Source organism: Schistocerca nitens, chromosome 9 (assembly GCF_023898315.1).
Source record: "Schistocerca nitens isolate TAMUIC-IGC-003100 chromosome 9, iqSchNite1.1, whole genome shotgun sequence".
Lineage (NCBI taxonomy): Eukaryota > Metazoa > Arthropoda > Insecta > Orthoptera > Acrididae > Schistocerca > Schistocerca nitens.
Genome location: NC_064622.1, coordinates 301,556,232 through 301,572,035, shown reverse-complemented (window position 1 = coordinate 301,572,035; position 15,804 = coordinate 301,556,232). Strand labels below are relative to the sequence as shown.

The 15,804-nt window shown below is 38.1% G+C and overlaps 3 protein-coding genes across 3 annotated transcripts in view; all 3 read right to left on the bottom strand.

Annotated features, from left to right (window-relative positions):
- LOC126203076 (mevalonate kinase) overlaps window positions 1-5,362 on the bottom strand; it is a 40,378-nt gene extending 35,016 nt beyond the window's left edge. Inside the window, exons 1-2 of the mRNA XM_049937314.1 lie at window positions 4,788-5,362; window positions 2,819-3,056 (exon numbers count right to left, since the gene is read on the bottom strand). Of these exons, the coding sequence (XP_049793271.1) occupies window positions 2,819-3,056; window positions 4,788-5,362 (813 nt within the window). The remainder of the gene's footprint in view (window positions 1-2,818; window positions 3,057-4,787) is intronic.
- Window positions 5,363-5,476: 114 nt separating this feature from the next.
- On the bottom strand, window positions 5,477-10,477 carry LOC126203077 (bolA-like protein 2). The gene is made up of 3 exons (XM_049937315.1): window positions 10,286-10,477; window positions 5,997-6,091; window positions 5,477-5,672 (listed from the first exon to the last, which is right to left on the bottom strand). Exons 1-3 carry the CDS (start codon window positions 10,346-10,348, stop codon window positions 5,573-5,575), a joined length of 258 nt encoding a protein of 85 aa, XP_049793272.1. The 5' UTR covers window positions 10,349-10,477; the 3' UTR covers window positions 5,477-5,572.
- Window positions 7,960-10,290, bottom strand: LOC126203075 (probable dolichyl pyrophosphate Man9GlcNAc2 alpha-1,3-glucosyltransferase). Its single transcript, XM_049937313.1, has one exon. It carries the CDS (start codon window positions 10,180-10,182, stop codon window positions 8,587-8,589), a length of 1,596 nt encoding a protein of 531 aa, XP_049793270.1. The 5' UTR covers window positions 10,183-10,290; the 3' UTR covers window positions 7,960-8,586.
- Window positions 10,478-15,804: the final 5,327 nt, after the last annotated feature.

Here is a 15,804-nt window from a genome sequence, read left to right as displayed (position 1 = left end):
GCCTTTGCATACTGTCACTTTTTAGGGTTCTGTACCTCAGTTGGTAAAAATGGCATCCTTATAGAATCACTTTGTCAATTAAGTCTTTTTTCCCAGCCAAGAAGTCAAATACACATATAAAAAAAAAGTTTTGCATTACCCCGGTTCCCAGAACTCCTGAAGATAGACATTGACTGTGGATATTGCATCACAGACACAGTCCCTTTCACTATTCAGAGATGTCACTAAACCCGCCCAAAGATGTAAACATCCATGATGAGCAGCGCCTATTAGACAGCCGATCACTTCCAGTCATTCCACCAGGAAGGAGGTACACGGCTCATGTTGTCTGTTGTTCAACCACACCTAGACAGTCAATACCATGGATCGATCGCGTCTGCATTGTTACTTTGTGCCAGGGAGGGCTCTCAACAAGGGAAGTGTCCATGCGTCTCAGAGTGAAACAAAGAGATGTTGTTCGGACATGGAGGAGACACAGAGAGACAAGAACTGTCAATGATATGCCTCGCTCAGGCCGCCCAAGGGCTACTACTGCAGTGGATGACCGCTACATATGGATTATAGCTCAGAGGAACCCTGACAGCAACGCCACCATGTTGAATAATGTTTTTCCTGCGGCCAGAGGAGGTTGTGTTACAACTCAAACTGTGCGCAATAGGCTGCATGATGCACAACTTCACTCCCAATGTCCATGGTGAGGTCCATCTTTGCAACCACAACACCATGCAGTGCGGTACATATGGGCCCAAAAACATGTCAAATGGACCGCTCAGGATTGGAATCACGTTCTCTTCACCAATGAGCATTGAATATGCATTAAACCAGACATTTGTCGGAGACGTATTTGGAGGTAACCCGGTCAGGCTGAACGTCTTAGAGACACTCACTGGGCAGTGAGTGCAGCAAGTTGGAAATTCCCTGCTGTTTTGGGGTGACATTATGTGGGGCCGACATATGCTGCTGGTAGTCATGGCAGATGCCATAATGGCTGTACAATACGTGAATGCCATCATCCGATCGATAGTGCAATCATATCGGCAGCATATTGGTGAGGCATTTGTCTTCATGGATGACAATTCGGACCCCCATCGTGCACATCTTGTGAACGACTTCCTTCATGATAACAACATCACTTGACTACAGTGGCCAGCATGTTCTCCAGACATGAGCCCTGTCGAACAGGTCTGGAATAGATTGAAAAGGGTTGATTATGGATTACATGACCCACTAACCACGCTGAGGGATCTACGCCGAATCGCCACTGACGAGCGGGACAATATGGACCAACAATGCCTTGATGAACTTGTGGATAGTATGCCACGACGAATACAGGCACGCATCAATGCAAGAGGACATGCTACTGGGTATTAGAGGTATGCAATGAGTGGTTTTCATGAGCAGTGAAAAGGGTGGAAATGGTGTTTATGTTGATCTCTCTTCCAATTTTCTGTACAGGTTCCACAACTCTCACAACTGAGGTGATGCAAAACTTTCTTTGGTGTGTGCATAAATAAATTGTACCAAAAGAAGCAAAGCAGTATTGTTGAGTTTTTAATGCACACAGCAGAATCAGTAAATCCGTATAGCTTAGCCAAGTAAATTCAATGTTAATTTTTATTCCTAAAAGTAACATTGTGGTGCTCAATTCAGTCACTGACGTAAAATTCTGAAAAACCTTCTGCCACTGAAGTAAAGAAAAAACTAATAGTGTCATCTATGGTATTTTGGTGTACTACAAAACTAACAGTGCCATCTATTACTTCTATGGTGTACTACACTTTGATTTCATGTCACGAAACTAAACATCCGAACTACTAAGCTGAGCAGAATCCTAAAACTTTAAATGTGGTATTTTTTCCATGATTTAATTTTGATAAAATAAAGCCTATTTGATTCCCCAAGCTTCACACAAGTTACCTGTAAAAACTCTATGCAAATTTGTCTAGTTTTTCGAGATTAGCATGTTCAAACAGGCAGACATGACAGTGTTACAGTTTTATTATTAGTATCAATACAACTTATTACAGACTTGCCTCTTTAGCAAGACAATGATTCTCAAACCATAAACTCTTGACACACAACAGTAGAAATATGTTCACAATGAACATTGGGACTACATTCTGCAAACTAAATTTTGGGCATAAATGTTAACAAATATACTGAACTGCAACTACCATATGCCTCCCCATATATCACTCTTGAATGAGAAACAAAGTTACTCATAATCAATCATTTGTACACAGACCTTAAGGTTTTGTAAAATTTTGGAAAGCATATGATACTGCATGAAACTTACATTAATCATTAATGTCACTATTTTAGCCTATCATTACTAGACTATACTGCAATGACTGACTGAACAGATCACCTTTCATAATTTAGATCAAGTTATGAGGGGTTAATTGCTAAATGTTTGATTTTTTGGTCTTTCTCAGTGAAGGAAATTTAAATCTACATAGTTACAAGGAATTCACCACAATGGCTATGCAGTCTTATAAGGCAAAATGACTGTGTTCAGATACCTACTCAGAGGAACAGGAGCAACAAACCTGCAGCCATTGTGATGAAAGGTAAAATAAACTGTCCATAGCAGAACACACTGCCAATTAGAGTACAGCATTTTCAATAGTAGGTTTACACTTGCTGCCACTTGAATAGTCCCACTCTATACCAGCTCATCTCTCTTAAAGGTAATCTGTTGTCAATTAACCCTTCACTATCTTATCTATATAGGATTCGATATTTTTTATCATCATAATACACAACAAAATATACATCACAAAGCAGTGATTTAAAAGAGGGTCATCAGAATCCATACCTTCAAGTTAGAGGGCATTAAAATTGATACTGGCTTCTTTCCTTTGCAAAACTGGACAGCAGAGCCATACGTGCAGACACTATTATCCAATCCAGATGGTTTTCCATGCATGACTACCTCACTGATGAACGCCCATTGTGACACCACACTCATTTCTTCAGAAAGAGAACGGGGAGCTTGCGATGGACAGTAGCCATGTCTTGATATATTACCACTGGTACGACCTAGTTGTTGGGTCCTGTGTGATAAAAACAAGAAATATATACCAGTACTAACACATTATTTCTCAGAAAGGGAACAGATTTACATCCAATATATGTTGTGAGGCACTGTGACCCAAATAACTGCTGTCAGCAGTATTAATTTCAGGAGCAGTCATCTTGCTGTCTGCACTGTACTTAAATGGAACCATATATTAAGAAGTATATCGGCTGAAATGCAAAACTGACTGAAATGAACATTAAAAAAATGTATTATAGGCATGTCTATTTCACCGATGCTCAACGACCCCATCTGCAAATGCAGAGGAGAGATTCACAATTAACACTGCAATAACCAAAAGTATTTTGATTAGATTGGTGATTAGAAATAAACTATAAAGATAAGTAATTAGATGCAAAATGCAAAAGTCATGAATAAGGGCATATATGTATCTCTGAAATTTGAGCGACTCTGTTGTAAAATCTACCACACACCTGCAAACATAATCTGACTAGTAGTTCTGTGATATTTGTGCAATTGCTAACAAGCCTTCCCTGAGAATGAGTGGCTGCAGTAAAACTGCTTGCACTGCCGATACCCCTCAATGGAATAACCATTTCACATCCAGCTCCTTTGTGTACTTTTAAGAAACAGGTGTTTCAGAATTCCAAAGATGGGAAATGTCTCCTCAGCATATACATGGGCTATCACTCTTATCTTAATGTAAGTTGGCCACATTTTCATTTCTCCAGTCTCTGTAGTTTTCCTTTTGATTCTGTGTTACAACTGTGTTTCTGCATCAGAGAATTTTTTTCCATCTTGTAATTTCTCTCATAGCTCTAAGCTTTGATCATTCCTATCACACACATGTATTGTTTAACAGTTTTCTCCAAATATGTGTGCAACTAATTTGATTGGATCCTCTTGTTTAATTTACATCAACAGAGTAATATTTGGTTCATTTATTAGTTAAAGAGTTTGATCTATCATTTTATTATTAATGAGTCTAGGGTACTAGTGACTAATAACAATGCTGACAGAGTGAAATATCAGGTTTCTAGATGTTTATCAAACACGATATACAATGCAAGTATCAAGTTTTTACAGCAAAATTGCTGGTTCTTAAATGTCATCATTTAAATTATACAATCTAAAAGAAAACACATAAAACACGTGTGCGCACTCTCTCTCTCTCTCTCTCTCTCTCTCTCTCTCTCTCACTCACACACACACACACACACACACACACACACACACACACACGTGGGTGGGAGGGAGGGAGAGAGAGAGAGAGAGAGAGAGAGAGAGAGAGAGAGAGAGAGATTACTCTATGCTGCTGCAAATTAAAATGGCAAGAGAGTATGTCTGTGTGTCAGTCCAGCACAAAGTTTCAAACTATTAAGTATCTTCATTACTCTCACTGCTTGAAAAATGCAAAAGTAAACTCTGACTGAATCACTTCCACTCAGTACACAAGCTATGGAAAAAATTATACATTTATCAGTGCTAAGAGAAACTTTCCTCTTACAGCAGAGCAGTAAAAAACAACTATTAACACTCAAAATATAGTTAAATCTGTAAAAATTTTACAGAGTTGCACATGCAAAACATTTACTTTAACTTTCTGTAAATAAAGAATAAAAAATATCTTTTCTGTGCAACAAACTAGACTGTCAATATACAAATCCAGTTGCAGATTAAAATCTAAAGTTTGAAGGTCTACAATAATATGTGAAAGCAAAGACAATAAGCTGCAATAGCAAAATACCTGTTTCGCAAGAACTCCACCAATGCTCCAGAAAGAGAAACACCATAGGCTGCAGAACTACCAAGCCCTGCACGCATCGGCACATCAGACTCCACACGGATGAGGAGGCCGCCGAACTGTGTCAACTGACCCTCCAAGTCTACTCCCAGAAGCATCCCAACAAACAGCATTAGGAATGCTGTTACAGAGTACTCTTGCTCTTCATTTGAATGCACCAAGTTATATGCTGAAGTAAGTGAAGATATGGTTTCCTTCAGGAGATTCAAATTAACACCTTCAGGACATCGCCACGAAAATTCATATGGTGGAATTTGAAGTATGCTGTTTGGATGGCTAGCCATACTCTCAATCTTTTCAAACAGGCCATCAAAAGTCACATTGACGTCCAACTGTGGCAATTCCAGTCTGACAGTGCCTTTCGACTCAGAAATTTCTTGCACATAGGCTCTTGTCCGTACACCTAAAGTGGCTGCCACAGCTTGTTTCCCATATACAACTGAGTGTTCTCCAAAGAGAATCACTTTCCCTGGAGCCGAGACAGAATAACTGAACTGTCTGCGAGTAGAATTCTCCATTACTGCCCGACTGAAGTGCACAACAAAGCTGCTCCACTCAGGTAACCTTTACATCTGCTTGACAAAGGTATGTAAAGTAGGACTGATGTTGCTGGGCAGATAACTACCAGGGCATGACCTATGAACTCGCCATTTATTTAAATAAGCCTACATTAAATACAAACGTAAATTACAACATTGTTCAATAATGACACCTATTGAACAAAAAGATTATGTAGATTTCTGTTCCTGCCACTGCTTTGTTGTTAATGTCTTCTGTGAGAAAGCGTGTATTGTTTTCAGTTCCTCTTCAAGTACTGAATTGACCAACCTGAAGAAAAAGCCAAACATTATAATCATCTACTTCCCAACAACAATGATAAGATGCAAACAACAAAGAAAACAAAGCAATAGTTTGTACCTTCCTTAATGAATTTGCAATTCACTTAGTTTTGACAAACTGCTCGCAAGTAGTAGATTTTTCAAACAGAGTTATTATATTAATAGTCTTTTATTACCACAGACTGTATCTTGTACAAACATCTGGGCAAATTAATGAGACAAGAGCTTAGGATAGTTAGATCAACACATAATTTAGTACAAGTAATTTCTATCCAGCACAACAGATAGCAGGTAGCCTTTTACTTAAACACACCTGTGCCTTTGAAGAAGAGGCTTCCCTTCAAATTTATCTGACACTATTAGAACACTAAATTTGGCACCACAACCATCAGATTCATCATGAACTTCCTGAAACAACAATAATTAATACCTTGAAAGAAAGAATATAATGCTAATAACATAAAATACATAATACTTAGCACTTGTCAAGTGCTATACATTAACAAGATAGGAAAGTTCAAAATTTTATACTACTAAGAAAAAAAAAGGAATTCCACTTAAATGTGATATGAGCTTTCCAATAGCTTAACCAATGCAAGTATCAGCTACATGCATGGCTGTTTCATTTGGTGAGAAGGCAAATAATACTCCTTTTCAGTTCTGGAAGTAATCCTCCGGGCTCATAGCTCAGCCATTTCTAGGCAGTATACTCCCTTCCACCAGTGTTAGTTCAGGAAAGAATGTAAGAGATCTTCTGTGAAGCTTGAAAGGTAGGAGAGGCACTTAACAGCAGTGAGAAAGGGTTGTAAATTGTGTCTCATTAGCTCAGTCAGTAAGAACACAACCTACAAAATCTAACATTCTGGGATGAAGTTCCCAAGCAACATAGCTTAAATTTGACACAAATTGTTAAATTACATGCAACACATTAAGAAGCAAGAGTAGCATGCACTCCCAAAGCACAGACACATAATACAGTATAAAGTCATCAGTCTGCAACCCGTTTCTTTCCCTTTAATCTACATCAAATGTATCAGCTGATCTCTGGGTAAATGACAAGCTGGTATATGCTCCACACGGGAAAGTGTTTTTACTACTGATACTCCACAAAAAATCATATTTGTGGAATACTATACAATTGTTTGTTTGCATCAAATCACATGCATAACAACATAATCACTGCTCGATCATCAATATGTGCTCCAAACTGTATGCACGAAACACTAGAATGACTGTTGGCTGAACTGTGACAAGCCATATTAGCTCTTCCTACTGTACACTTTCCCTCCACCCATCCACCCTCTTGTAAGTACACTACTAGTAAATAATTGTAGTGGTAACAACTTTCTAAAGGTTTATAAGTGTTTAATGATTACTTCACGGCACACACCAATTTAATTTTTGCACTCACGAAGTCCCAACACCTGGAATTGTTTCAGACAACACTTCACACTGTAAGTTGCAACAACATGATTAGTTATACTTTCTGCATTTTATAACTAACCTTTACAGACTTCATGTCTAATACCATGGTGACTATGCAGCACGTTAATTTAATTTAAGTTTCACCCATTACAACAAAATGTTAGATTGCTTAATGGGAGTGTTAAAATCACACTAATAATAAATAAAAACTACAAATTATTTATGACACAGAAATTAAACATTCTGTAAGCCAGAAACCTTTCACAGTTTAAACACATCACTGATGTATTATGAAAAATATATGCATTCTGATTCTCAAATATTTTGCCTTTCTACTAATTTTTTTGAAATCTTTCTATTGTTTCACATTTGTGTTATAAATGACATCCTTTGAAATTAACAAAGTGCATCAGATAATATATGAATGTACATTTTTGCGAAATATTGAGCTGGTTGCCTTAGTTTCCAGAAACTAGTGCATAAATTGATTGCTGGATACAAATATTGTACTCTTGCTACCACATACACAAAGACTGACCTCTGTACAGTATCTTGGTCAAAATAAATTTCTGCCATGTTAAATTTATTGTAGCCTATACTGAAATCTTCAAAGTTGTTACATTCCTTTCTTGTTTTTAAGTTAGTACACGGAGGTTGTTGCAAAGCCAGATTACTCTCCCCATGCAGCTAGAAACTTAAGATTTTTTATTCATTTAGGTCAGATATAATGAAGTGTGTTACTTTTTGAACACTGAATATCTTAACTAAAAAGGGGTAAAAGCAAAGGCTATAATAAAATGTCACACTGCATAATTTCCATAACAATAATATTTAATTCATTTGGCTTATTTACATAATTGTACAGCCTTTTATGTATGTACACAACAATAATGCAGTATAAAAATAATTTCAGTTACAGAATGCTTTGGTCCAGCATATATATATCAAAATTAACTTTGACACACAAATCTGCCCATCAGCTACAAAAGTGCCCTAAACTACTGAGATCAACACACTTGAATGGCGTTTCAAATTAAAAGACAAAATAAAACAAGATTTTTATGTACTACTCTTACAAACTAGAAGGTAACATGTGATTTGCGCTAGTGGCAAATTGCAGAACAGTGTACATCAATATAAAACTACACAGATAACTTTCTATTCCTGAAAAAGTCCTACAGAAAAGTAAATAATTACCAGCAATCCACATGAAATAACAAATGCAAGTTTCTCATAGTCTTTTTCCACAGGGCTTCACCTATCTGTTCATAAATGTTAAATCCACCAATTATTACAATATTCAAAATTTATTACTGTGATTAAAAAAAACTAAATAACTGATCAAATAAGAATTGGTGATTGTTTTGCCCTCACAGAATGTACCATAATCGAGAAATTCCGTGTAACAAGTTTTACTAAAACCTTAACAGTGAACAGTAAAGTAATTTTTTTAGAATAGGTATCACAAAATTCAATGATTAATCACATTTCAAACAAACATGGGTGTCTGGTGATATTTGGCGATACATGAAATACAAAAAGAAGAGCAAGAAGTGAGCACATGAATACACAGACACAATAAGGGGAAATAAATCAGGATACTTCTGGGGTGGCTTTATAAATATGCTACAGACAGTTAATACAACACAACCGATTATTGAAGCCATAAATGCATAACTAAGCCATTTTTCATTTGACAACTGTTTCTTCAATTTCACTTTCGTCTGTGATTTCTGATTCACATTACTCTTTGATACTACAGGTCCACTGTCAGATTTCAACCTCATCCCATCACAACCAAATTCTATGTCAACAATAACTATTACGGACATGAAATAGAATATTGTTAATGCTACAAATGGTATAAGAACATTATCTTTCAATATTAATGGCAACATACTGAAATTTGACACTAAAAGAAACCAAAATACTGGGAATGGTTCAATTGGAAAATACAGAATAGCAGGAATGGCTGCAAGGAGGATGCTTTTTTCATGGACATGGAAAGAAAACAGGAAAAATGCAAGTGAAGAATTAATTAGTGCCAGCAAAAATTTATTTTTTTCTGGGTGTAGCAAAAGATCAAGGCAGCTAGGCGTTACAGCAAGTAGAGTGGAAACGAGGCAAATTTTTGCCATAATCAGATGGTCCACATTCCGGAGTTTGTATACAATGTTTAAAGCACACCACACATTTGCTACTTTGTCTTCAAAAACACCACGATACAATGGGAAAAGACGGCGAAGAACTTGCAAGATCACATCTACATTACTAAGAAATGGAACCCAAACCAAAATAAAAGTTGGGATTACAACACTTGCAATACACAGTAATTTTTTTACTGCTAGCAGTTTTTTCTTCGTCGATAAACAAACTCCTAACATATAGCAGAAGAAAGGCAATGAATGGTATAATTCCATTTGCTTGTAATTCAATGCCAAACAGAATGCCATTGCCGCAACCAGCAGTTTACTTTGAAGCAATGCAGCAACAGCTGCAACCATAAATCCCAGAGAGACTCCATTGTATTGAAAGTGTCCATGGTCAATAAGTATAATACCAGGATAAATTAGTGCTAGAAAGAGTTCAGCAACATATGTGTCATGCCTTGCCTTCTGGCTGCTCGGTTTGTTAAATTTGTTTATCTGGCCTCTGCTTTTGTCTGAAAAATAACAGCACAGCGCAGGTATATACACAAGGAGATCTGCTACAACTACAGTTGCTCTCATAAATAACTTGTGTTCATAGCTTTCGTAACCACGTGAGACCTTCAGGGCCACAAATTCCGGATTTATGTATCGAGCTACATAGCCGCAAATTAAGCTGTGGTAAGCTGTCAGTGGGGGATAGTCAAGCCCCCAGTACTGTAAGTCATTGTTGGAAGTGTTAAAGTACCACTCTTTCGTAGGCAGATTCAAAGTGATTTCCATCCAATGTCTTTGAGCTTCATAGTCACCGAACATAGGCGGTTTATTTTGTCCTGAGTAAGAAAACAGTGAGACGCACCATCGTAAAAAGATCGCCACAGAGACGACCAAAATCAAACAAACACGTCTACTAACTCTGTCTGTCATTTTCAAAGCTGGAAAATTTCTATAAGTGTTTGAGTCTCAATCGTGAAGCTTCCACCGGCAGGACGCTTTAACACTGGTGTTCTTGAACAAGAATGTTACTTACAACATGTGATGCTTCAAGTTCTTTAATTAATTTCGATTTAATATATTCTTCTGTATAAACCATCTTACACCAACAATTACAGAAGAGCAGAAATCCTGAAAGCACGGCGCACGCAAATCTCAAATTGGTCGTTGTCGTGCAGTGAATACACGTTGCCACAACCCCACGCGCGCGCACTACTTCGTCTGCAACTATTTGCAGGTCTGCCAACATTGTGGACAGAAGTTTAATTAAGAGACATTTTGTGATAGAAAATTTTTGTCATTTTAAACTCATTATAAATCTTAAGCTGTGCGGTTATATGGCTGTCAGGCTAAGAGAAAGAAGGTCGATTCACGCTCGATGGAACAATACAAATAACAAAATATCCCACAATGAGTTTCATTACATACCGGCCGTAAACGGAGCGCAAGGAAACGTCAAGGTCAAGGTTGCACAGTTTTGGCGCTGTTGCTAGCATAGGAAGTTAACCTATTTTAGCCGCTTTTATTTGTGTTATGCGAGTGGATATTGTATTTTTGGTCCTTCTTATTCTTTATTTTATTATTTTGCTTATGTTTTGACGCCACACTGTAAATATTCCACAGGAACTAGTGTACTTTTTAGTAAGCAATCTTTATCCAGAGAAGCCAAACATCTTTTATATTTTTATTTTATTTTATTGGCTTTTAGCATGCAAACTTTTTAACCATCACAGTTTAAATGTATTGATAAACATACACGCTGCAAGGTAACAAATGGTCTTATTCATTCATATAGTATGTCCTCAGATCCAGATTGTTGTACTTTTAATACAAAGGCACAATAGATATCTAGCCACTTAGTTGTTAATTCGTTTCTTTAGTTAAGTTCAGTGGTCAAAATTCCGTTTAAATTTTTATGTCTTCATTAGCTATAAATCTGGATATCGCGTCGTAGGTCTCACTGGATGTGCCTCTGAGAATTGGGATCGTGCAAACTGGTTGGCAGTGACCAAGTCTTAAGGGCTCCTTTATGCTTTTTCGCATGTACTGACGACAGTTTGTATATGAGGAACCAAACTCATTCTAGAATCAAAGAGAATACCAAGAAACCTAGCCTGAGTTTTAGCGGTATTTTATGACCAGAGACCCTTACACTGTTCAAGAATCTTCGTATCGTTTGGCCCATGAAAGGGCAAGTACCGATTTTTCTGCGAAATCTGTAACCCACAGCTATGTAATGTTTGATCCAGTGCAGCCATCGTCTTTGATAGCTCACACACAACCTGATCCATCCCAGTGGTCGACACATACAAATATCATCTGTGTACTGGAGTATTTTAATGGGAAAAGTAATAATTCTCTAATGCTTGTTATTATGTAGTGCAAAGAGTATGGAGCTGACGATAGTTCCATGTGGAAGATGTGTTATAAGATGATGTAGTCCAATCCATTTATTTTGGAACTGAACCCAGATGTGTCCCTCGGTGAGGTTTTTTCTGCATCCATAAATCATATGTGGTGGGAATTCAATGGTTTCCAACTTCCATAGCAACACAAATATGTGAACATTATGATGAGATCCAACTATATCCAAGAAGATAGCTGCCACAATCTCTTTTCTTGTTGTTGCGTCATAAATATCTGAGGTTAAGATAATTAATCTACCTATTGTTCCTTTACCTTTTCTAAACACGTACTGACTTGATGACAGTATGTGACTTGATTCCAGCCACCATCCCAAATGATTTTTTTTACGAGACGCTCTAAGTTTGCTGATACAGAAAGACAGAGAAACAGGTCTATATGACTTGGCTTGGTCTTTATTTCGTTTCAGTCTAGTTACTCCTACCTCAGTTGCCCAATCTTCTATTAGTGGATCATTCATCCATATTTGGTTAAATGTCTGTAACAGTGTTCCCAGTGCTGCACTGGGAGATCTTCTGTCATCTGGTAGTGTATACCATGCTTACCAGGGGTGGATGGCACCCCCTTTTTAATGGCCTTCATCAGTTATTCGCACGAAAACGGTACCACAAGCGGATGACTTTAAAAGTATTATTGCTGTGTGTGTGTGTGTGTGTGTGTGTGTAGGGGGGGGGCAAAATGGCGGCGTGGCTGCAGAAACTGGTAAGATTAAATTCGCGAAATCTTCAAGCTATGCGTCACTTAATGGCTGATGCGTAGTGCAGTTCTTATTTTTTAAACACCTAATTTCCTCCAAACGTCAGTGGTACTAACATCTTTATTTAAAGATTCACAGAAATTCTGCCAGCTATTCTTTTTACAGTCTTGTAACTGCCTTCGAACTTTCACTGTTATTTTCCGATATGCAATGAAGTTCTTTACATTTTGTTGTTTACAGAATTTACTGTATATAAGTTTGTGCTGTACTACAGCTCCAGAGCACTTTGGTGTCCACCAAACTGGGGGGCCTCTGCTTGAGAACGATGACTTTCTGTTGTCTTGGAATGGAAGTTGTTGCAGCGTCGACAATAATTGAAATTAAATGTTGGTAGGCATCTTTTGGAGCTAACAAATTATTGAAAAATTGACACTTCCCCTGGGCTGTAGCAGTGTACTTCAGCAGTCAGCATCCTAAATTTTCCACCTACTGTTTGTATAGATAATTTCTGCTGTATTTATAGGTTAGTCTATTGTGATTTCCAGAGAGATGATTCGAGCCAAGAGGGTCTCGTTTGACTGTACACTCCATTACACAGTTCAAGTCAACAGCACACAGTGTCAAGCTGACAGCCAGCTAAACCAAACTGAGATGTTCGAGAACTGTGACCAATTCTCTGCCATCTGTGTCATCTCTTTCGTAACCCCATAATGTGTGATTGGGGTTGAAGTCTGCATAATAGAGAAATGGCGTTTAAGCTGGGCAATAATGTGATCTAGTGAAATATTTCGTATTTTGCGTGTAGGTGGTTTGTAAATGGTGATAATGGTGTATGTGTCATTAGGAGAATGCATTACAGTACCCACTTCCTGGCAGTCTGTTGTCCTAATATTAATGTCCAATTTTGTAAACTTCACTATATCTCTAATTAAAATGGCTACTCCTCCTCATTTTCCATCATCTCTGTCATTTCTAAACTCTGTATATCCTTTGAAATATATTAGTTGGGTTTGTTGAAACCAAGTTTTACAAATACAAGTACCGATATTTGTTTGCTGCTAAGCTCCCGATAAAGACTTCCTCTGTTTGAGATTGCTGACTGTGCATTTCATTTTAGTACTTTAAAGCCTCTGTCAGATTTGTAAAAGTCTTCAACAGCATTATGTATAAAAGCCTGTGTCGCTACCATGTCTGTTTCATTTTTAAGAGAAAGAAAGGTCTGCATTAGGAAAGCACAAAGGATTTTAGTAGCTATTTCTCGATTTGTGTGAGACGTTGCCAAAGGAGGAGGAAGGATAGAGTTGATTTTTATTGAAGTCTATGAACCCTGAAATTCGGATAACATATCAGAATAACCTTGCGTGTATGGACTTTGGATAAACGGTTTATTTTTGTAAGACCTGGGAGCTGGAACCCACAAAACTACATGTTTAGGTCCCTGTTGTAACCTTTTGTCTGTCATGTTCAAACTCAGTTGTTTCTCATATACAGTAGGCCAGTCACTTGGAGAGAGCCCTTGTGTTGTCGAAACATCAGCAGTAATCTGCGCAAATGATGGTCGCAGTGACGAGATGACAATTCTGTAAGAAACTCTGTAGGCTTTGTTGCTCTTTACTTCCATGTGCTGCTGATACATTGGGCAACAGTGATCAGTGGCAATGTGGTTTCTGTGGCAGAGCAAACACGTGGGATCTACGGGATGTGAGTGCTGTGAGGTCTCATGGGCACCCAAGTGCAATTATCATGGTGAGCACTACTACGACGGAAATATCTAAGGCAATTGTGACATTGCAAAACTGACTGGACATACAAGCATAGCATACCGCACAAATATACAGACTGGGGAAGTTGCTGCTGAATCACAGGGTCCCGGGTTCGATTACCGACTGGGTTGGGGATTTTCTCTGCCTGGGGACTGGGTGTTTGTGTTGTCCTCATTATTTCATCATCATCATCATTCGTGACAGTGGCTAGATTGGACTGTATAAAAAATTGGACTGTATACAAATTGGGACTTTGGACAGGTGCTGATGACTGTGCAGTTGAATGCCCTACAAACCATACATCATCACTGAGGTAGTTGCTGAGATTTAAATGTTAAATGTTACAACGCATTTCGGTGTGAGGAGCACTTTCATCTCCCCATTTTCTATTACTTTCTTAGTGAACTTTCGTACATCAGTTACTAAAAATTCCGAGTTTATTTCTGCAATGATATCTTCGTGGGATAATGAAATATCAACATCATTAATAACTCCCTGTCTCTTTGTTAGGTAATTAGGGATGTAAGCCTTCACATATTTCTATCGAAAAACATCTAGGAACCATAACCTATTTGCAGACAGCCCAGTTTTGATTTCAATCTCATATCTGCCGCTACCAAGATCTGAGATATTAACAATTTCATGTCGTAAATTGTTACTTTCTTTAAACAACATTCTTCCAAGGGCTGTCGGATGTAGATTTCCTACATTAGCATTTTCTCCCTCTACAAAGACGACATAGGGACCAATGTCTGTTGGTTGATATGTATTACATTTAGTAGCGTAGTTTCTGTTGCTAGTAAACATGTTATTTCCTGCAGGAGGAATCACTGTAGTCACTGAATTGTTCACGTCTCACTGAACTGTCACGTTGACTAACAAACTTTTGGGAAGTAGCCTGCCTGTTCCCATTCCTAGCTCCTATATTTAGCCTCATGTTATACACAGTTTATGTGAAATTATCAATATATACCCATCTACATTCCCTTCAGCATTGTTACTGTGCCTTTCATTAGCCTTTCCCTTCTTCAGTGCATTTGCATCTGGAGATGATAACTGTTTGGGCGATGGTGATTGGTGTCTTGCCTATTGTCACTGAGTGCCGTTTGTCAGACACTGCAAAGACACATCTGACTGTGATGCATGCTGGTCGAACTCCATCTGACCATTTAGTTGACAGTGGTCTTGAGAGCACATTTCGATAGCACCCAATTGATGACGTTCTGTAATTACTACTGTGAATGAGGGTGCATCACGACTGTTTAGATGTAGTGATGCGTATGCAGGGCCATAGCCGACCCTTGGCTGTTGTTGACTCGGATCTCATCTTTATTTTCCGTTTTTAAAAATAGCTGCTGAGAAGAGCCTTCCATTGTCGTTAATGATTTGTCAGTAACATATCCAGCAGCTTCACTAAGAACGCTTGATAATAGTTCCATGGAATACTGGATGCCAGCCATCATGTGAAGCACAAGCTACTGCTCAGCATGGCTGCCTCAGCTGCAAGCAAGTAATCTGTCACTGACTTCTCCCTTGAGGCTTTTTTTTCACTCCATGCATACAGTTTGAAGTCAAACTGTTAATAATTAATCAGTCTTTTGATTTAGGTTTTACAGTAACAGCTGATTCACAATAGATATCAATAGGCCATCACATCACGTCATGTCACCA